Source organism: Erithacus rubecula (assembly GCF_903797595.1).
Source record: "Erithacus rubecula genome assembly, chromosome: 6".
Taxonomy (NCBI): Eukaryota; Metazoa; Chordata; class Aves; order Passeriformes; family Muscicapidae; genus Erithacus; species Erithacus rubecula.
The window spans coordinates 4,019,827-4,042,988 of record NC_136688.1 but is presented as its reverse complement, the minus strand read 5'-3'; the positions used below and the strand labels follow the sequence as shown (position 1 = coordinate 4,042,988).

At 42.1% G+C, this 23,162-nt stretch overlaps 1 protein-coding gene across 5 annotated transcripts in view; it reads right to left on the bottom strand.

Annotated features, from left to right (window-relative positions):
* Positions 1–21,808, bottom strand: part of KCNQ1 (potassium voltage-gated channel subfamily Q member 1) — a 314,921-nt gene extending 293,113 nt beyond the window's left edge. For all 5 annotated transcript variants that reach the window (XM_079308420.1, XM_079308422.1, XM_079308423.1 and 2 more), the window contains exon 1: positions 21,332–21,808. In XM_079308420.1, the coding sequence (XP_079164546.1) occupies positions 21,332–21,741 (410 nt within the window). In that variant the 5' untranslated portion in view covers positions 21,742–21,808. The remainder of the gene's footprint in view (positions 1–21,331) is intronic.
* Between the last annotated feature and the right edge of the window lie 1,354 nt (positions 21,809–23,162).

Genomic DNA, 23,162 nt, shown 5'->3' with positions numbered 1-23,162 from the left:
TGTGGCTTCAGGAAAAGAGTTAACAGGGGACAAAAATATTTGGTACTATTTAACTCTGGTGCTGCAGCTGAAGAGCTTTCCTGCTAGTGAAATTTGCAGTCTGCTATAGTGGGGGGAGCAATTTTCTAGAGGCTTCTGTGCTTTCTTCTAGTTCAATTTGCTAAGAATCACACTTTTATTAACCCTATGTCTGTTAGACTTTTATTAGTTTAGGATCACTGGGCAGAGGCAGAATTCAGCAGCCCTGAGCCATTCCCTAGTTCCAGTGAAGCCACCACCAAGCCTCAGCACAGGCACTGCAGATGCTGTCAGAGCACAAAGACTTTGAAACTCCTCTGGCCATGCCAAAGGTTCTCACCCTCAGCTTTAACATCCATCTTTCCTGTCATGACAAGCCATGTGGCTGCTTAAACAGCAAGAAATGTGCATCTTCTTGAGGAGGATTACAGAAGAGCCACTTCTAAGCACAGGGAGAAGGTATGTGCTTGATAATTCCACTCAAAGGAGTGAAAGCAAAAAGCAGAAGTGGATAAAGAGTCCCTTAAATTGGCCTTATGACTTTGAGAAAATCATACAGAGTGGGTAAGCTGAAGACCTTAAAAACTGAAGTCACCTAGCTCATACCTGAGACCAAACGAAAGGGGGAGATCACTGGTAATGGTAACAGAATAGAAAAAGGGCAAAATCATCCAATTAAAAGAAAAATACAAGGAAAAATTGCTTTATAGCAGTATGGATGTTTACAAGCAGAGCAAGGTTGAACTTACCAAAGATAAAACAAAGTAGTAATTCAAATACAAGATGGTAATAACTTATCTAAGTTTCATGTGTCAAAAGGGACCCAGACCCCTCTATCACTCCTTGCATCTTATACTAGAAAAATAAGAATTTGTGTTGGACATAAAACCCCATGCAGCAATCTAGAGAACTAGGGGAAGATCAGTGTTTCCTATCAGAGACAAGTGTGTAGCACTGCAGCCAGATGATTTTTTTTTTATAAATATGAAAGGACTGAAATGCACCATTCTTTGAAGAAGCTGTTTTTCTTCCATTAACTTCCCAAACACCAAGGAGGGATTAATTTTGCACACAAGCCCATTGTTTGATTCAGGATTTTGTGTAAACAGAGATCTCTGCTTACACATAGATGAGGACTCGCACCACTGCAGTGGGCACAGACTGATCCCTTTGCACCACTCAGTATTTCCAGCAAGACAAGTCCTCACAGGAGAATTCTGGACTGAGATAAATCAATTCTTATCTATTACAAGGCAGTTAACCTCTGCTGAGGCTTCATTTGCTTCTTACAAACCCCTGTGAACTTCGTAAAAGTTATGGTGGGAAAATCTTCTAGTATTTCTTTTTTGGCCTTGTTAACAATGAACAAGGTGTGGAAGTTGGCAATGAGGAAATGATCATTCAAGCAATGATCAAACCCAAAGACATCCAGAGTGCCAAGACCTTCAAGGCTGTATCAGGGACACAAGAAATCTAGTGTGAGTGAAAAATATCAAAAGTGCCTTTCTTCTAGTAAAGGTCAGGAAGATTTGTGTTTCCAATTTATACTGAGGGAAGGGAAGCAAAGGAGAAAATCTAAAGTTGTGACTCCAGTGCAGGTATTTTACAAAAGTCAACAATGAAACCACCTTTAATCCAAAGCCCTACAAATGCAGATTCACATGTATTACTGCAAACCACACAAAGAGAAGGAGAGAGGGACTTGCAATCTTTTCAGTGTAAGCTAATACAGCATTCTAAGTTAAAATGTAGTTAGTTACCATAGCATGTAGCACCAATACAGATCAATTGGCTGCTGCCTTCTCATCACCCCGAATGAAGTATAAAGCTAAATTTGTTACATGGTTAAAGATAGAAGAAAATCAGGATTAAAAACTCTATCCATTCCATCGAAGATTAAGCTCCATAGGAAATTACTGTACACTCTAAATTTATGCTAAAACTTATGGATCAGTGTCCAAGTCAAAATTTATCTTTTCCCAGCTACACACCTCTGGTCTGAGAAGATGAAAGACACCTTGCTTTGTGGAACTGCACAGAATCTGAATGGGAAACCACAGCACAGCTATATGCAGGCACATGCTTCCTTTAGAATTTGAGGGATTATTTAATTCTCTGAAATACACAACATTCTTCAAGTTTTACCTCCTGTGGTCCGTTGTCCACATCATGACATCATCACACGCATCTTCAAACAGCCAAAACAAAAGAATAGAGAGAACTTCTCTATGCTACAGGTGAAAAAGTCACAGCCTACACCCCTGTTTCCAGTGCCCTGCTGTAGCCAAGACTGCCACAGGCTGCACTCATTCAACTTCACCCACAAAAGCTACATCCACCAAGCCACAGACATGAGGGCAAGGAGCCAACAATGGAGCAACCAGGAAAAAGGAAATCCCTTGCATCACAAAATTCATCTGTCTGAAACCATCTGGAAATTGACTCTTCAGGATATAAAGTTCACAGCATACTTTCTAAAGAAATGCAAGCAGAAAAGATTCACAAGTTTCCTGGGCTTTGACCCAGAATAGACTTGAACATCCTTGTCTGGTTCTATATAATTCAGAGGAAGATTTAAGGGAGAGGTAAAAATTTTCCATGTTAAGACAGACAGCCCCTTCTTCATCCTTCTACTAGTCCCATTTAATCTTGTCATTTCTAAGATAATGAAATCCTTTTGTTTCATATCTCTGGGGTGACATGGTACAGAGCAGAACTATGTGAACCCAAAAATCAGGGAGAAAGATACAACAACCACTCCCTTCAAATCACACATTTGGAGGAATCTTGTGAGTGACTTATCAGTCCCTAAGCAATCTGGAAGACTGTCTGCCTGAAAGACCCCTGTGTGCATTTTGTAATTTCTAGTGGTTTTTTTGTCATCAAAGATGTGGAGGATTCAGAGTGTGAGAGTGATGATGTCACTCAAGTCCTACAGAATCCTAAGCATTTTCCCACAGGTTTTGGGAATTGGTAAAAGAAATTTATTTCCACCAGGAGAGAAATCCCTGCATGAATGCGTACAGTAGGTTTAACATGAGAATAAAGTCACTGTTTTTTTCCTTTTGCCCATAACCCAGTCACTCCCTTGTTCTTCTTGTATGAAACAGTCTTTGTCAGTCCTCATAGGGACTAGAAAAAAAAAAAAATGCATTAAGTGGCTTGATATTTTTCTTAAAGACATCATCTGTTGATGGCAACCCATGACAATAGTTGCTACATTCAAGAGGAAGGGAAAAGTCAAAAAAGAAAAATACACTTAAAGTTGAGACTATATTTCAGACTAAAGAAAAGAGTCAATATAATGTGCTTTAACAAGCAAGCTTCACAAAGTACCTGAGAGAAAACAGGACAGACTTTTCAGGTAACTTGCAGTTTAAAAAAATTGCATCAGGAATTTCCTAACTACCAGTTATTCTTCCAGAGAAGATCATCCTGGTTACTGTCAGGTCACAAATGTTCCAACACACACTCCTTTGCAGCAGATGGTACCTGAAGATCTTAAAGAAGAGTTTGGTTTCCAGGCTTCCAGGGACTGCCTCTGTCATGTTTTGAGATATTCTACCACACACTGTGATCAAATCCTACCCAAGAGACTTGCAGTTTCTCCCAAAAAACCTGTGGAATTTAAATTGTCTTTAACATAACTTTAGGAAGAAAAGATTGGTGATAATGTTTTTTTTTTCTCCCTCACCCATTTTCTAGTCTTCTAAACTCACTTTTTCCCCCCCCTTTTTTTTTTTTTTTTCTCCTGATCTGTTACTGTTGCAAAAGGAAGAAGCAAACATGGGAAAATGTCCAATTCGAAATATTTTTCATGGCCAACAAAAAAAAAAAAAAAAAAAAAAAAAAAAAAAAAAGCAGAAATTTTCAAGAATAGACCATCCAGAATATGTTGTTCACACTCAGGCTCCTTCCTCGCTGGGTTTAAATACACAAGACGGGAGCTCCTGACGCAAACAGCGCTCGTTCCTCCGTCACAACATTTGCAACATTAACTCATTAGCTGGAAACATGCGAAGTGCAGCTCATAACATTGTTTCCCCCAGATCCCTACACGCTTCCAGACTTGTGTTTTATCTGAATGGCTTTGCACCAGCCATTCCCTAATTTCCCAAACCGAGCAAGGAAGCAGGTCCAGCACACTCAAGGTCGCTGTTTGCATCTCCAATTACACTGATGGGTTTTACTGTTTCCCACCCTGACAGGGCAGGAAGCTGCAGCTCTTCTGGGTAATCAAATGCACATGTAGAAACAATAAAATACACCCATAAAATGATGAGTGCCAAGCTTATTAATGCAGACTGCCTTGCCAGGAATGGCAGCTAGCTCCAAGTGTTCTTAGACACCTTTTGCCTCTTTTTTTGTTTTTCTTTTCAGTAGTTTTGCTCTGCTTTTTGGTGGGCTTTTTTAAGTGCTCCTGGGGTGCAAACAGCCAGTGATTCTAGAAGCCACCACAGCAAAAAACAGAAAAAAAAGACACCTGAAATTATTTTCAGTGTGTGGCTGCTATCTGTATTCCTCACTCATTCCTGGAATATTGTGTTTAACCCAATAACAGGAGAATAATGAAGGCTACTCTTTGTTGTCATTTCTGCCTAACACTTGTCAAACAAAAAGTGTTACCAACAGGTTATTCTGAGCAGCAGGTGTGCCAAACCAAGCAGAGAAAAGCAGAGCATCTTTGAAGGACACTTTACCCATTTCTCACACAGCTACTTTCCCAAAACACCATCTCATTGATGTTGTCATTTGAAAAGACACAAATTATGATAATGATATGCTCTCCTTTGAGGAACTCGGGAGCCTAGTTCTAAATACCTGAAGAATACCAAATCATAGCCATTCAGGTGATATTAAAATAAGATTTTTTTTCTTCCCTCCAACTTTGTCACCTCTGCTACTGTACACTCTGAAACTAGGTTTAAACATAATTACTTCCCATCACCCCAAACCAATAGGAAAAATAAATTATACCTGAAAATTATGCAATGGCAGGTAACCTTTAGTGTTTAAATTCTCAAGATCTAAGACACCAATATTAATGATTTATATCTCAGTGCACCTTGGCAGGAAAAACCCCTGTGGCAAAATCAGGACCTTCTAGATATTTAGTATATGCACTAGGGAAGCCATAAATAACTAAAATGCTTAGTTATTTTTCTGTATTAGCTGTAATTTCAAGCCGTGAAATACTAAGGTGAGGATTTTAGACGTTTGTCTTGTTTCATGCTTCTTTATTTTTTTTTCCCCTTCTTAGTATTTTGGGTTTAAGTTGTTCAGGATGAGATTTCTTTTCCCCATACTCTTAAGTGAACAGATATCTAACTGCCAGCAGAACTGTGTTGTCCAAGCAGCAATGAAAATGTCACCCCCAATTTAATAAAAATAAATCAGAAAATCTCTCCAGTACACAATGTATTATTCGTATTCTAGATACAAAAGTACAACTACTACTTTAAGTTCATTTGTTATCACCACCTGAAGCTTTGCTGACCAAAATGCACATCAAAAAGCAAACCCCTGGCCATTGTTTGCATCAGGCACCACAAAGAATCTGATCTTTGCCTTAACTGACGCATTCACAAGTAAAAAAATGGGAAAATATCCCTGATTTCATAGTACCTCAAATGTTGAGTCCAAGCCAATTTTTAGTTTTTTCCAAAAGGAAATACATTGCTTTCCTCTGTTTCTGGGCACCTTTTTTTCAAGCAAAGCAAATAACAGGTTCACACAGGGACTCAAACACCCTTTACAGACAGGAGGAGCTAAGGTGTAGTGATGCACACAGCAAACTTCATTTAGGATGCTTTGTGTAATGGGAGGTGATGATCAAACTGATTAAGAGTTTTTACTGCAATTTGTGCATTTGCAAATCTATCTGCCAGGTAGCACAGAAATTCACAGCAGTGAATTCAAGTTCAGTGAATTTTTCAGGAAGAAAACCCTCTGCCAGCTGGTAAAAAGTTAACCATGTACCATTCTGAGCACACACAATGCCCAGTCACCAGCAAATAAATAGTCACTGTAATATAGGGGCAGGGTGTTTTAAAGAGGTGTGAGAGACTGTACAAGCAAAAATTAATGATGGTTTCTGAGCTTCTTTAAGGTCAACCTGGGGAGAATATTTTTCTTGGAGGAGGAGTTTGATTGACAATAAATGAAGTTCATTCACTGAAACGTTAGAATTACAGAGAGATGGTTCCTGCCAGCTGCCTGAAAAACACACATAGTAATAGATTCATAAAAGCCTTCTTCACATACCTGAAACCATAGCTTTTAAACAGCTCAGGAGCCAGAGGATTATAAAAGATTGCAGACAGCAGTCCTTAGGCAAACCCTGAGGAGGTTTTTCCAAGCTTTTATACCCCTGCCTCAACTCTAACCACACACTGGAGACTTTCTAAGCTGTGGAAACATGGATGGTGAAGGAAGAACAATAAACAAGCGCTTCCCAGTGTGTTAGTGCAGTTATCTGGACAACAACATTTTGAGAGCTTGGAGTGCTCTTCATTAATAACCTACCTGTTGGGTTCATTTCACCACCACACTGATAACTTATCTGTTTAACTTCACTGCTTTAGCTGGTACTACACAAACCTCTGGCCCTTCTTCACTCTATTTCTCCTCAGCCTTCTATCTCCTCCTGTTTTTTTTAACAATCAGAGCAAACGTGCACTTGGCAGGCCCTTGACTCAGAGGTCAAGATGAAGAAAAACAAATGAGAGTGCATCTCATCAGAGAATAAAGTATGCTTGAGCACTCTCTGAATGAGCACTTATACAGCAAGTTTTTTATCACTCTTTTTTTAAATACTCAGCATTTCAAATATTGTATTACACTGAAACCAGCAAGACTTCCACTTACAAAGAAGAATCAAAGCCGAAACACAAAATAACACAAAAAGAAAAATAAAATCTCAAAGCAAAACAGATTGTCCAGCATAACTCCCTAGAAGGGCTGAGGAACTGAGTTTCTGAGAAGCCCCATCCTTGTGGCTGGGCTGCAGGGCTCCACATTCCCCAGGACACAGACTCAACTCACTGGGCTGGCTCAAACAATGTTCCCTTCATGACCATCCACCACTAATGTCTTATTTGCTTATGGCACCTTTCACTCCATGCACTGCACTCTGTTTTAAAAGGATGTGTCCCAGCCTTAGAGATAGTCTGCTCGAGGCCAGCAAAAAAAGAGCAATTACTGTGGAGGCTGTCTCATGTTACACTTCATCAGAAGGCTCCAGCATGATCCCTGTTATTTATTGTTTGCCTTGCCCTAGTACCTAGCAACCTCCACCATGCAGCAGTGTGGGGCTTTTTGGTTAAGCACTGCACACACACAAAAAAAGGCAACCTGACAGTAAAATTGTTTAAAAGATCAGCTGTGCCCAAAGCAGATTACAGAACATCCAATGTCATTGCAGGCCTGAAGGAGCTGGTGCCTTTCAACAGCTGCCAATGTTCACCAATTACTCAAAATTGCTGTGTGCACTGTACCTTCTGCAGAGTTCAATTTCTTATAACTCCCAACAAGTCTCCTGCCTAACAAGGCTCAGGGTGCAGATGCACTTGTACTACACACTGGGTTAAGGAGAGATTTTTCCAATCTAGAAACAGGGCATGCATTTAATATTAAAATTTGCTCTTCAGAATTTATTTCCTCACCAGAGCTTACAAGCAATTCAAACAGCATTTGGTTGTCAAGCTGCTCACAATAGAGAATTGCTGCACAGGTTATTTTATGGTAATTGCATAGCAGAGATCTGGTGCCTTTATTAAAAGGCCACTCCTGTTTCACAAGTAACAGGAACTGCTTGCTGCAGACAAAACTACAAATCCATCCCCTGGCTGGAATTGTGAATGCTTAGAAAGATTTTTATATTTTTTCCCCTTCAAAGGTAAACCTCTCCTATTTCATGAGAAAAATAACAGCTAACAAATATGAGGAAACACCAAGATAAATCAAGGTGAGAAGTGAAAAAAATTCACATCTTCCATCCATCTAAGCAAAAGGCAGCAGCACAGTAACACTGTCAGGATTAATTAAAAATTACTCTGAATTAAAAGACTTGAACTGGTGACCACTTGAAAACTGACTGATTCCTGCTTCTGTTTCATCACACACAAGTAGCCAGCCAGTAATAGCTTGGCTATGCATTATTCCAGCAGGAGTGCTCCTCTCCATAAATTAACTACAGACACATCAATAGCTCAGCATTTCAGAAGGCAAGGCAGTTTCAGCTATGAAATTCTTCATGCAGGAGGAAAAAGAAAAAAACAAAACCAACACAAATCCTGGCAACTGGCAACAAGGAAAAGCAATTTCCTTCCACTTCAAGTGTGGACAGACTTTGACACAGAAAGTAAACAACTGCTCTAGCTTCTCATTGCTGCTTCTCCTAATCTAATACACAACTGCTCTCCCAAGAGTCCAAAGAAGTTCAGAAACATGCACACACAACAAAACAAACAAAACAAAATGCTGAAGAGTAGTTCAAATGAAGACAGATACATACACAACAACAAAAATTAAGACATTGTTATTTCTTTGCTACTTGACCAACCAAGAAATGTAGGAGTTTGTAGCAGAGGCAATGGTATCTATTCTCTACCTGCACTTGTGGGGCACCAAAATAAGGATCTCTTTATTATCAGTAACCAGGACTGTTCTACTTATTGCTTTTGTTCCCCTTCCCCAGTTTCTTTGGGAATAGACAGTAATATTGCCAGTAGAATAGACAGTAATATGCCCATAAATTACCCATCAAAACAAAGGGCTTCCTTAACCCTCTCAACAAAAGGATGAAGTATGAAATGCAAGCAGCCACAGTCTCACTCCTAGAATTGTTTATTTTTGGTCAAGTCTCATTGAAAGACTTTCAAAGCTGCTACAGAAAGCAAGAGAATTCAGGTCTCTTTCCAAGTCAGCTAGGGACATTCCAACAAATCTTCTGCAGCCATGTGTCAAAACCACTGCAGATAGATGGGATGCATCTGCTATTTAAGGATTGCACCTGAGAAGTAGTTTCCATTGCAGCTACTCCTGATTAACTAACTGCTGTCAATCTGCTCCCTGTCAGCTGCCACAAAATACACTTTTTTTTCATACCAGCTTCTTTGAAAGTTGTGGTTTCAGAGTAATTTTCAAGGAGTTTTCTTATGGCTCCTGTGTTTAAAAGTGGTTCAGATGCACTTTTAATTGCATTTAAAATGCATGCTTGGCATTTCCAAAACCTGCACACCTGCCAGTTTCTACTGATCCAGGTGTAGGTCCTCATGGCATCTGACAACTGCTCAAATCCAGCAAGCTGACTTCAAAACCAAAATCTCACAGGCAAAGCCATACACAAATATTGATGCAACTGTTCAAAGTGATTTTGTGTCTGGCCCAGTTCCCCAAATGTGGCACGAATTTTGGCTAGTAGCGTGTGCCAGGAATACAGGGCCATTCAGTGAACATAACTCTGAAGCTTTTCTATTTTCAGTATAAATGCATAAGCACAACTGCAGCATTTCAAAAGGCAATCTAAAGGATTAGGTGACACAGAACTTAGTTTCAACAGCTATGAAAAGCTATTACAATACAACAGCATCTAGACTTTTAAACCTCAACTTTCTAAAATTTAACATCTTCACATTGCACCTCCAGTCAACCTGCTCTCAACATTTCATTTTGCATTTCTTTACCTGTTGGATTCGATTGTTCAACCTGAGTTCTTCCTGAAAACAAAAGGATTTCTGCAGAATTTAATTTTGTATTCAGCAGAATGCTGCTGGCCAGAAACATCTCCACAACACAGTGTCATAGTTGCTCACACCAAATGACGTTAAACAAAGGGCAGCCCTCCACTGCCCAGCAATTAAAATTGATAAGAAGCCTGTGCTGTTCAGGACTTCTTTTCAAATCTAGCAGAAAGCTCTGGAATTGCCAGCCACTGGAGGGTTTTAAGGCTTTGCTCTTGCTGAATGCACAGCGTAGCTGGTGATAAGCGCTTTTGTGCACTTGGCTGGTGTTTGCCCGTGATCACGACTGTTGATGGGGGTTTATTGGTGTGAAAGATGCCAACAACACCCCAAGGACAGACTGGGACATTCCAGCACTTGTCAGAGAGGTGCCAATTTGCCCCTAAATCAAACATGCCACAGCAGTGCTGATAACAGCTTTAGACACGGGTGCCAGAGGGGAGAGCAGTCAGATTGTGTTATTTACCACATCTAGAACAAACAGCCTCCAACTTCCACTGAACTTGTGACTCAGGGGGTAAGAAGGCTAAAACCCTTGTTTATGATAGAGCTGTCAGCCAGTCCCTGATGCCCCTGCACTCACACATACCCGAGGGTGCTGAAAGCAAAGGGCTCTGAGGCACCACAGCAGTGCCAGGGGGAAACTCAGAAGCACAGACTGGCTACCCACACAATTTGTCATTTCATAAATATTCCCAGAGCACCAGAAGATGTAAGGATGCACAAGGCATGAGGATGCCTGCCCTACAAGATCATGCCACAGCATATAGCAGTGTCCCTACAGGATTTGGTCCCAGTGCCAGCCAGGATTCCTGGTGCCTGCTCGTGCCAATGAGCAGCACAGGCTCAACCCTGCACTGCTGCAGCCACCAGGGTTTGCACATGCATTCCCTCCACCTCCAGGCTTAACACAGCCTTATCCAGGCTGATCCAGCAGGCACAGCTCATTTGGAATCCATATCCAGGTCTAGGACAGTAGCAGACATGCACCCTTAAAAACTATCTGGATTAGTATCTAATTTGGTAGAGATATGAAGTGCAGAGAAGGTCACAGCCAGTAAACCTCACAGTTTCATTCAGTCCATGTGGGATGGTGATGGAGCTCATCTGGTCCACTGCTCTCTATCAAATGATACAAGGCAGCCAGAAGCACTGATCTGCAGCAGATGTGAGGAAGAAGTAAATTTACAGGTGGTCCTTCTTCCTTATTGTCCAGGATATTTTCCTCCATTTCATTCCATGAATTCAAGCTTTTTTCAGCTCATTGCTACAAAGCACTCACTTTACAGTTTGGGAAAGAAAGCACACATTCCCTGTCTTTCCCATGACTATTTATCCTCCTTGCATTGCAATAGCAGTGTTGTTCCTACAACACTGTAAAAACCATTTAATTCCTTCCTACATCTATCACAAGATACGAAAACATGAAGAATCTACTTTCATTACCACTCCAAATCCTAACTTATTCAAAGCAGAGTTCAATTTCTAAACACCTCTCAAAAGACATGCTGTACAATGCCAGTTTTATTTTACCAAGGTAGGTGCTCATCTCAGTGATGAAGCCAAATTTTATGCGGGTTATCAAGTGCTGGACATGGGATGCTTCACTCCAAGTGAGTTAATTTCTGCCTTCAGTTCCCTCTGAAACTTGCACAAATTTCCCATGGCTGTTTCACAGCCACTAAAATTCAACAGAACACAAAGTCTCTTCTACACACCAAAATGCCTGAGACACAGGGAGGGTGGGGAGCAGGCAAAAAGAGGCACCATATAAAAAAAATACAGTGACAATGAAGTTTGATTCAAACTAACAGATGTGGTGTTTGAGGGGGATGGAGGGAGACTGCAATTCCAATGAAAACACAGCACTTCACTTTAGCAATCAGACAGAAGCATCATCAGATTGCATTTGTTACAGGGAGGAGGAGGAAACTGAAGATTCACATGGCTGTGGGTTTTGACCACAGTTCATACTGACTGTTAGCACACTTTGTATAAACAAACAGGCTGATTTCCTCAAAGCACTTAGGAACAGTTTGATTACTTACCAAGTCATTTCCAGAATGCCTCAGGAAAAGAATCCCATGGCATTTTGCATATATTGTTTCAATAACAACACAGATCATATACAGGTTCCCTGAAACAAGAACTGTTTCATTCAAGGGAAAGGCATCTGACAGAAAACTAGTATCAAAACCCACTTGAATGTTATCTCCACTTTCATGTAAGAGGTATAAGCAGGTGTCCCTTTACCCCTACAGATAACAATCCACTAAAAATTTCTAGAGATTAGCCTCTTCTCATAGTACATCACATTTCCACAGTCAGTTCAATTTCTCTGTTTCACTTTGGATAGATATGTAATGTTTCCCATTAAAGCCACACAATAAAAAAAAGGCCACAGAAGTCATCAGTGCTGGAAAATCAGAGTGCAATAAGCAATTCAGACACCCAAGAAGGGTCAGCATTAACACAGCACACCTACAGCCTTGCATGTGCTGCAAAACCTGCAGGGTTTCAACAGTCTTTTTTCTCATTTCTGTGGTTCAAATATGCAGTTGCCCAAATAAGATCATGTCAGAAAATTAAATAAAATCCACAAAGAGCTGTCTTGAGTGAACAGAGCTATGAAGGCATACAATTGACATGACTGGGTAACACTTAGTGCCTGTGCCTGTCATACTTCACATGCTGTTGAAACAGGATGCTCAGACAGCTTTGTGCTGGGGTGCTGGATGACCTGCTGACACAGAAACCATCACGTGAGCAGGTTTATTTTGTGTGAAGTGCTGAGATAACCAATTATCAATACTTTCTGGGTCACAGTTAAGACAACAGCATACACTCACATGAAGTTTACTCACACTACAATAAAGCAATACGTTTGGTTATTTACTCATTGTCAGGTTTGACCACATTTTACTGTCTTCTAAAAAACAAATAGCCTCTACTATACCTATTTAGGATGAATATTAGGGGGCAAAAATAGGGCCTTATTTGCTGAAGTTTGTAAAGATCAGATAAAGTCATTGTACAGAACACAAATACCACTGATTCTTAAGAGGGTCAGCACAGGATATTCTCTACTACTTGAAGCCACAGGATGGGAGATCTTTGCTCTTGTCTCTTCCCCAACCTCCACTGTCCTGCACAAATAATTGGGCACAGGCATTTGAAGGGTGTAAGAATGAGATTAGCAGCAGCAACCATTTCCTGCATCCATTCTCCTTTGCTCTACTTGTCAACATCCCTACAAGAGACGAGGCACCTTTATTTCAACTGTGCTGCCTGCAGCTTATTGAGAAAAAAAAATACTTCAGACTATTCCAGCTCATTTTTAGATGACATTGGGAAGGAGATAGCTTCTGCAGGAAGGCAATTCCTTACTCTGCAGAAAGAAAACACATCCACTACAAGGATCTCAGCCTTTGTTGTACAAGGGATGAGCAAGAGCTCTGTAATCCTGGCCTCTGCTATTAAACCTGGTGTCTTTGGAGAGAATCCTGGTGAGAGACTTACATTCTGTCCTCAGACCATGACCCAATTTTCTGTACTATCCAACTCACGTAAAAGTATGCAATATTAACACTGCAATGAGAAAACGTTGTAAAAAAAAATGAAATAATTTTAAAGTATCCCTGGGGTTTCAGGAATTCATAGTGGGCTTGCAGAGTAAGCCAGCAACTCCTGTGCACTGAATTTCTACACATCCAAGCCTGCCCAGTCTCCTTGTGGCAGTTCCAGGTGTCTGACAGTGAGCAGCTTATTGCAAGGGTGACCACACTGTCTAAATCTGTGTTCTTACCCAGTCTGAAACACATAGGGAGGGACAGAGGGAAGACCACTAATTGCTAGATATCTACCACAAAACTACTGGTGAGATGGTCAAAAACCTGCATACAAATGTTATGTGACTAAACATACTTACTACAGAAAAGAGACAACAGCCACCTGGATAAAGTAAAAGTTGATATAGAATTAGCACTGTGAGATCCTCATCATTTAAAAACAAAGCCTTACTATAAATAAAATAATGCAAAATTATTTCTACACATGTTTTGCACAAAGCCTAGTAAGTAGTTTTACTTGCCCTAATTTTGGAGATGAGTAGATGCAAGTTTTTCTCTTTACTAGTTGGTCCTTATCTTTTACCTTTTACTAATTGCTCCCACTAGGAAGCAAATAGCTGTTCACAGAGTTAAACACATGATAACTTCATAAGCATCAAACCAATTATTACTCCAACAAATGTATTACATTTCCTATTATTGTAAAAGAAAATGTATGCTCTATTTTTGGGGTAAAAGTAAAATTAATAGATTATGATCAGAAGCACAATCTTTTAGGATAAAAAAGGTAATTTCTACTATTACAAGATCTTAGTTCTCTAAAAACAGCAAATTTCTCAATTGAATTAAATACTAGTGCAGTTATATAACAAAACATTTACTTTTTTAATAACCTCAGCAGAAAGCAAAGAGAGATTTTATAGTTAAGAGTGAAAAATCTAGTTTTCTATTACAAATGGGACAAAACTGTGCTGTCAAATCAGGTTTCATAAGTCCCTTGGCAGTAGCAAAACATATGTGAGATGTATGTTCCTAATGAGAGCTTTAATATGAAATTCAAAGATCCACATCTTTGCTTCTGCAGATGCAGAAGAAACTTAAAGGATCCAGAAGCCCTGTCTGAGGTTTATTTTGATGTTGGTTAATATTTTCCATAAAATATTAAGTCATCACAGTGATTGTAAAGAACACATTTAAAAAAAAAAAAATCTAGTCTGGGCATCTTGCTAGGAATATCTAAATATGTTGCCACCTAACAATATGCAGAATAATTCCATATTTTTGGCAGTTTATCCCTTTCAAAATGACAAAATTCCAAGGATGTAGACTTTGTGTTTGATACATTTCTTGTGAAAAGTACCAGACTTATTTTTTCTTAAACTCAAAAAAGGAATCAGTCAATTTTGAGCAAAAGTGTATTCATTATCTCATACAACTGGAAGTTCTGAGACTAAAGTAGTCCAGAGGAAAAAAACCTGGCTTTTGTCATGGTGGTTGTGTTAAGCTTTAATAGAACACTGGCTTCCCCTGTGCCTATGCTTTATTGCAATGCTTCCAGGTCTCACATTTTCTGTTGTAAAATGTGGTTGTTCAGGAGGAAAACACCCACTGAGGAAATGTGGGGCAGTATTTTTGGGTTTGGTGGAGTTTTGTTGTTGGTTTCAGGGGTTTTGACTGGGTTTTGATGTAGGTTTTTTGTTATTTTGAGCTACTTACATTACACTTACACACTTACTCAGGCCGTGCTTTGCACTGCATGCAATTTCTTACAGCTCCTTGAACACAGAAAATAGCTATTATTTTACTATTCTGTACCATGAAGCATGAAAAAACAAAAACAAAAAAATCCTCAAAAATTACATCAGGCAAGGGAAAAGCTGCACCAAGCACCTCTAGTCCTCCAAGCATGCACAGCCTGGAAGCCAGAGAAAAACTTTGTTTTTAAAAAATAAAATAAAAAATCATCACTGTCTAGAAACACAGAGTAAAAATAATATTAAATTTGATAACTAAAGCACTGAATGCTCCTATTTATTATATATATAAAGGTACTCTCACATGCATATCCTCCTGCAGCAGAGCCTTGTGAATGCCTGTGGTGTCCCATTACCATGAGTGTCACTCTAAGGGCTCTCACAGGCCATTGTGCCAGGTGAAGCATGACTGCAGGATGAGGCTGAGTACCCCACCTAAAACCCAGCAGTGCAGGCATTCTGCTGTGAGCCAGCCTCCCCACCAGCTCCATTTGCATCTGGCAGCTCTCCAGGACATCTGAGACGTGCTGGACTCTTGTTGGCAGGCAGGAAACACCTTGCCCCCAACAAGACACTGTTTTCCATCTGGAACTGAATGAGCAAGTGTTCACAGCTTTTGTGCCCGGCCACTAATGCCCATTAAGCAATCTATTAACACACCAGATTAATGAGGCAGTGCCAAGTTCAAAGTCAGCAAGCACTGTGGCTGTGCTCAGCTCCCTGCAGCATGTGCTGGCACCGTTGTTTGTAACACATCCAGCTCAGGCATTTGGAGCTCAGCCTAATTAGTTCACTGCAATTGAATCTCAACTCTAGCCTTGATTCAGCTGCAATGGGAGTTTTGAAAGAGGCCTATCTACACAGCCTTGCATGTTTTTTTCCCTGGCACTTGAGGAGCCAGGGCAAGGAAGTGTGCCAGAATTACCCAACCAACCATTTGACAGACACAGAAATATGAATACTGCACTTATTGGTTTATTAAAGATCATTCATGTGCAACTTTCAAAGGTAGGATCATTCTTTTCCTGGAGGAAAGCAAACATGAGAGAAGGACTTGAAAGATCATACTTGTGTTGGGCTTGAGAGGGACTGGTTTCTCAAACTGTTTTTCTTTCTGATGACAGTCAATTACTCAGTAAACGTGGATTCATTTTTTTTGTTTTATATTTTATTTTCTTTTTTAGTCAATTACACAGTTATTTGTACCTGCATTTCTTAACCTAAGAACTTCTACTGTCCCACTAGGAGAGAGAATTGGGGACTCCTGATCTGTAACCAGACTGGCACTTGAGCTCCTCATGGCACAAACTAGGATTGGTCTCTGTCACAGGACTGCCCACAGCAAAAATGAAACTTCTGACAAGTTACAGATTGGGAAAAGGAGCAAAAGTGGGAAGCTCTGTACCAGTGAACCCCAAAAATGCCATTTCAATTACATGGTCCAAATGAAACACCTTCTTGCAATATTGAGATACACAGAGTTAGGTTGCTCTGCTGCAAATTGGCCTCAACTAAACTACCTCAGTCTTGATGAGACAAAAAAAAACAAAAAAAAAACCTGGGTCTTCCAGCTACTGACAGCAGCAAAATGAGCATGACTGTGATCAAGTCATATTTCTTTCTTTCCAGTTGGAAAAGCCACGCTTATTTTGGAGGGTATATGTCTCCCTTTTTTTGAAAACAGAAGCAATAATCTGCAAGTCCGATTTCAAGCCACAGAAATCTCTAAACATACAAATGTTCATGTCAAAAGAATGGCACTTTAGTTTGCAGCATTTTTTTGGTCTGAAAGGAATGTCATGTGTGAGCACATGCACACACTTATTGTTTTATGGATCTTTTCTCCTCCTTTTTACACAAGCATGAACCAATAAACTGGAAATATGTTTGCAGTAGGTCTGGAAGCATGGCAAAAATGGGATTTTAAGTTGGAGTTATGCTTTTTCCTCACAAAGTAATGCATGTAAAGAGCACGGTGTAAACACTGCATTACCTTTAATAATTGATTACTGTGAGTCCTGATTCAGGCAACTGGAATATTCTATCTACCCTCACTTCCTACCTCTGTGTGCACACATGCAGCCATGCTTCTAAGAGTTTGCCTGTTTCCAGAGACCAGTTTTCCAAATCCCAGCCTGGACTGGCCAGTCCAAGCTTATGTAAACAACCTGGAATTCGAACAAACTCAATGACAATCATTGCTGATTAAACCAAACTTATACAAAGGCAAAGTAAATTGAACCAGGTACAGGCATGCAGAGATAAGATAGAAGGTGATTATCTTGCATGGCAACAAAGGAGAGCTGCCACAATAGAACAAATCAATGGTCCATCAGTTTCCAAATTGTTCCCTCTGGTTACAGCCAACACTCCAAAGAACACAGGGAGGCAACACTGCCAAAAGTCATTATTTGCCACACCAAGAACAAGAGAAATCAGTTCATAACTTCACTTTCTTTAGGCACATTTTAAGATGTTTATTTTAAAATTAAGAGGGTGAGGAGAGCCTCTTCCCTTGAGCAGTTAAATCTAAAATAACTCCTTTTAACAAGTGACAACTTGACTGATTCTGTACAGTCATTTCCAGCAGCGGGACAGTTCCCAAGGGTTTCAGTAGGTCACTATGAGGGCGGGTTCCTTTTTCCACCTCTCCTCACAGGGGCTGAAACCTCGATTTGTTCAGGCTGCAGAACATTTCACCTCTCAGAGCTGCCCTCAAGGTGTGCTGCTGTGATAAGTGTGATAAGATGCCCTAGCCTGGAAGGTCACTGAGAACAGTGGCTCAGTCATTCCCTCCCTCTGACAGCCAAGGCAGACTTGGTGGCCCTGGCAGGACATTGCCATCCACACAGCCGTGCCACAGGGCAAGCTCCTGCTTGCAAAGCCCCAGTCTCCAAGCAGCCGACTCTGTTTGCAGAGCCATGCATGTAAACCCTTGGCCACCAAGCACAATTTACTTGCCCTGGTAAAATCAGGTGTGTGTATACCATACGCTTCATCTATTTCAATGAAATTTATTACAAAATCAAAGCAAGCCAAGTAGCTGAACTAAGAGGTTCTATCATCTCTGCTAGTACTTTTTAGGCAGGTTTTTTGAGTGGTAAATTATTAGATGATTAACCTTCTCCCCAAAGAGACTTTCCCCAGCCTCCAATAACTGTGTAATGGAAGCACAATAATTCATTCCCTGTTCTGCTCACTTGAGATGTTTCTTCTCTTTGGTCTAAGCAAATAACAAAAATTCTTAGAAAAAGACCTCTCTAGAATTAAATTGATTTAATCAGAGACTGGGGTGTCAAATTCTCCTGGAGACTGAAAACATCAACAAGAAAGAACATACATTTTGCATAGTGAAAAACAGCTATTTCAGACACCTTATGAAAGAAATAATTCAGAAGAAAACAGGTCATTGGCCTGGCCTGTGCAAGACAAGCAGATTCCATCCTTTAATCAAAGGTACACGAGGGGCTTTGCTGCTCACCAGAACATGCAATGATCAAAACAGTATGAAACAAACACCAGCCCAGAATCTGTGGATTAAAGCCTGGTGTTCAACTTCCCTTTTCTAAACAGTATAATATAAAACCAAGGGAAATCAATCCCGAGTATCAGTTCTTAGCTATTAGTATTCTACATACCACTGACTAAGATTCCTGAGCAGGAAAAGGGTGTGACAGGCAATCAGTAGATGTAGCTCTTATCGCTCGATAAACAGTGTTTCAACAACCAGCCAGAGATACAGGTCCAAAGCAAGTTATATGGACTGTTCAGGGGCTGTTTCTAACTGTAACAATTACAGCATGTAATTAAGAACACAGCCACACGCTTCACAGCATGCAGAAAACAGAAAATTAAGCTCCAGTGCTTGTTGCTCCAATCACTGGGCTAGACCTTGGCCAGGGCTCTATACTCAGCTTAGGTCTTTATGCCCTAATCGTTCCTGTTTCCTTTCCTTCACCTTTAAGCATTCAGGACAGTGACTGACACCTCCCAAGCAGCTGAAAGCCTCTGGAATAAAGCAGGAGGCAGACTGTAGAGGGAGTCAAAAGGACAACAGACAAAATGAGCTCAGTTTCTTAAACTCTTTTGGGCAGGGGAGAGAAACACCAGGGTCCTCGCATCCCCCAAGGTAAAACCCAGCTCAGCATTCTATGAATGACTGCTGGTGTGCTGACAACAGAACAATCAAGTACTTCCCCCAGAGGGAAAGGAGCACATGCACATCTGTGTGTGTCTCATGACTCCCAGTCCTTCCCAGCTCTGCACTTCATCCCTTGTATCCCACTGCATAAAGCATGTCCCCTGCTCCCCAGGAGATGCTGGGGCACAGCAGCTCCTCTGAATCAGACTAATCTGCTTGCTCCGTTAATTTTAGCTCTGTAGCAGCTATTCACCTGCCAATACTCAGCACCTGGCAGGGATTGTGCTCCAAACAGAGCATTCCTTGGCACAGCAGAGAGCTGCTTTGGAAGCTCTGAAAGAGCTGGAGAAGCATGGACCAAAGACCAGTGACTTAAACCATGATTTAATGGGTACAAAAAGCTTATATACTACCAAAAAAAAAAAAAAAAAAAAAAAAAAAGATGCTGGGCTAAGAACAGTAAAGCCTCAATTCCCTTTGCTGGTGGGAAGCAGAGTGAGGCTGCCTAAATGGTATTTGCAGATTGCCTTTTGAGAAACATACAAGGGTGTCAGTACCCTCTTCTGTCTCTTCAGTGCCTTAGGGAATTTGAACAATGCTCGGTAAGAGGCTTGAGAATATTTACTGCCACTGTCATTAGTCATTGCATCAGAGGAGTTCTGGAAAGAAGGGAAATGCTGGGGCTAATGTTTACACCTTGGGTGTGTTGGGGGGAGACAGGTAATGACTTACACATATTACAGAATCTTAATTCTAGCACAGACAAGATTAATTATTTTAATTAATTATTTTCTCATCTCATGACATTATCATAATTCTAAAGAGAGAACGCAGCCCACAATTATCTCAGCAGTTGTACCCAGTCATCTCCCAATTACATACACTCAGATGACAGCTGTTTCCCTCCACTAAAAAAAAGTTGGTACCACTTAACCTGTTGACCTAAACACTCCAGTATCCTCAAGTGTGGAACAGAAGCACAAAATCCTGAACTGAATTTAGATAACAGTTACTTAGAAATAGAACTTAAAATCAGAATACAATTAACAAAATCATAAAAACTAACTGTGGTGTCTTTTGACCAACAAAATACCTTTCCCTCTAGCTGTTAGAATAAGCATGTATACATTTAATGGATATATATACCAGATATATGTTTGTGCATGAATGCAATAAATACACACCACATTCCTACCCGACCTTCTTACCTACATTTAACACACACCAACTGCCCAAAGGTCACACAAGCCGTCAGCAACACCACCTCGATGGAAAAGCACTGATTCCTCACAGAGGTACCTCTTGGAATGCTAGTACACCACATTCCTACCACTTGCTGGTTTGGGTTTGACACTGCTCTCTACAGACAGCACTATAGACAACGAATATTTAACCTACCTAATTTAAGAATTAGACAACACCTCCTTCCTGTCGTGATGGCTACCACAAGGAGTTAGAACCAGGAGCAAATAGAGGCGAGCAAAAGGAGCGTCACCTGTTTCTCATCCTCCTCTGACAAGACTGCCGCACTGACGATTGATTGCAGCTGTTCAATTAGAAACTGCTGCCGTGCAGCGAGCACCGGCATCACACAGGTGTCACTGCTTGAAACCGGGAGCCGTGCCTCAAAAATGAATAAAGAATGGGTGACACTGCTACACACTTCATTTCCAGTATGAACAATTTCATTTCAGTATGAACAATTTATTCCAACTCCCTGGGTAGCCTTCTGAAGTAAACTGCCCAAAACCAGCTCCTGCACTACCTGATAGATACAGCTAAGGGCACCTGAACTGAGATACGGCATTTCTCTTAACTAAAAAGTCAAACTTTCCCCCGGAGATTGACTTTTATTTTACATCACACCTGCAGGACAGGGGAAACAAAGCCAAACCACGCGCAGCCCAAAGAACCGCATCTGCACGATGCTGGAGCGCGGAGCAGCGGGCTGGTCTGGGAGGCTCTGTGCCCGAGCAGCCCGCGGGATGGGGATAGGGATAGGGATGGGGATGCGGGCGGTCCCGGAGCCGGCAGCGCCGCCGGACAGCGCTGCAGCGGTCACGGGAGCGCGGAGCAGGTGCCCGGCGGCAGCGGGGCGCTACTCACACGGTGAAGTGGTACACGAAGCACTTCCATCCCGTGGGCCGCTCCAAGAAGTTGTAGACCCTGCCCTGGACGCTGCTGCGGCTCAGCAGGGGCTTGCGGAGGCTGTAGATGGAGACGCGCGGGTCCAGGCTGACGGGGGGCCGCGGGCAGTCGGCGCTCACCACCACCAGCTCGCTCCGCAGCCGCGCCGCCCGCTCCCGCTCCCGCTGCCGCTGCCGCTCGGGGCCGCAGCCCGCGGGCGCCGGCCCGCCCTGCGCGGCCGCCAGCGGCGCGTAGTGCGCGTTGGGCGCGCTCTCGGCCAGCTCCAGCGCCGCCGCCTTCTTGCCGGGCGTCATGCTGCCTCGCCGGGGCAGCGACAGCCGGCCCAGGCTGCGGCTCTTGGGCTCGCCCGGCGGGGAGCTGCTCGACATGGCTGGGGCAGCGCCGGGCGCCCCGTCCCGCCGCCGACACCGCCGGCCCGGCCCCCGCCCCCGGGGCGGCTCCGCCGGGAAAGGTGCGGGGAGCGGGGGCGGGCCCGGCGCTGTCCCGGGGCGGCCCGGCGGGAGGCGCTGCCCCGGTCCCGCTGCCCGCACCGGGTCCGTGTCACCCCCCGGAGTGCCACCGTCCTCATCGCTGACCTCCGCCTGCATCACCTGTGCCCTCGGCACCTGCGCGCAGGTGGCCTCTCACCTCTGTGAGGAGCGGGGACACTTTCCTGCCGTCTTTCCTAGAAGCCCAGGGGACATTCCTGCCTTCTCAGCCACTCCGATATTTCCCATAACTCTGGCATTGAGTGGCTTGAGATTCTGGGACTTCAGATTTAGGACCTCCAAAACTTTCTGGACCTGTTGCTGCACTTCTTTTTTCAGAATTTCAGCACCTGGGAGAAGCAGAGTCGGAATCCTCCAGGAGGCTCTCTTTAAAATTATTAACAAGTACTCTGAGCTCAAACAACACATCTTGCAGTACTTTGTGTTATTATAACCAAAGGGAGTGAATAAGTGAAGAACTAGGAAAACTGTTTTACAGAGAAAACACAATCCTGCAGAATTGCATCCTCTACAAGTTGTGACATTCAGCTTTTGTGGAAAGTTGCATATGTTTGGCCATTGAGAATATGATCATTGAGCATTACTGATGACCAGAACACTGGTCGTTTTCAGGGCCTGGGTAACATTCCCGGGTGCTGGAGTTAGTCACCACTTCCATAACTGTGGTGTGTTGTCATGGCTTTTTGCACCAATGAGTTGGTTAACAATTTCTGTTCCCAGAGTGAAGGGGAAGGTGTTCTTTGATCTGGAGTGATGTTTTTTTTTCTTCCAGCTCAAAATAGAACACCACTAGTAAGAGCTATGTTGAGTTCATGGTTGATACTGGTACCCGGACAAGAATGTTACAGGGAGATAAGGTGCTAAATAAAGTTAAACGAAAACAAGCCTGCTAATTGCAGTTCCATTCAAATGTCAGGCTGCATGAATTGTAGGGGAACCAGGCAAGATCCTCCACCAGTGTAAACAAGAAAGACGGGTGGGCTTTTGTACTGATTTACACCCATGAGGGATCTGGCTCCATCTTAGGAATACAAAAGCAGAAGAGTTAAAATGGGACTTTGCAAAACTTCTTTCTAAACCAACAATGTCCTAACCAGGCTTTCCCCCCCCCCCCATCCACCAGAGCATGAAGAACAAACCAGCTTAGTAAAAACAGCATTTCAAAGGAAAATTTTCCTGTATCAGGTCAAAGTAGAGCCTGGTTTCTCTATTTTGAGCAACTGTTCTTTCTTTAAACAAGCTGCAAGAAAAATGGCTAATGGAAGAAAGAATGTCATTGCTACCCTTGAAGGCTCACTGTT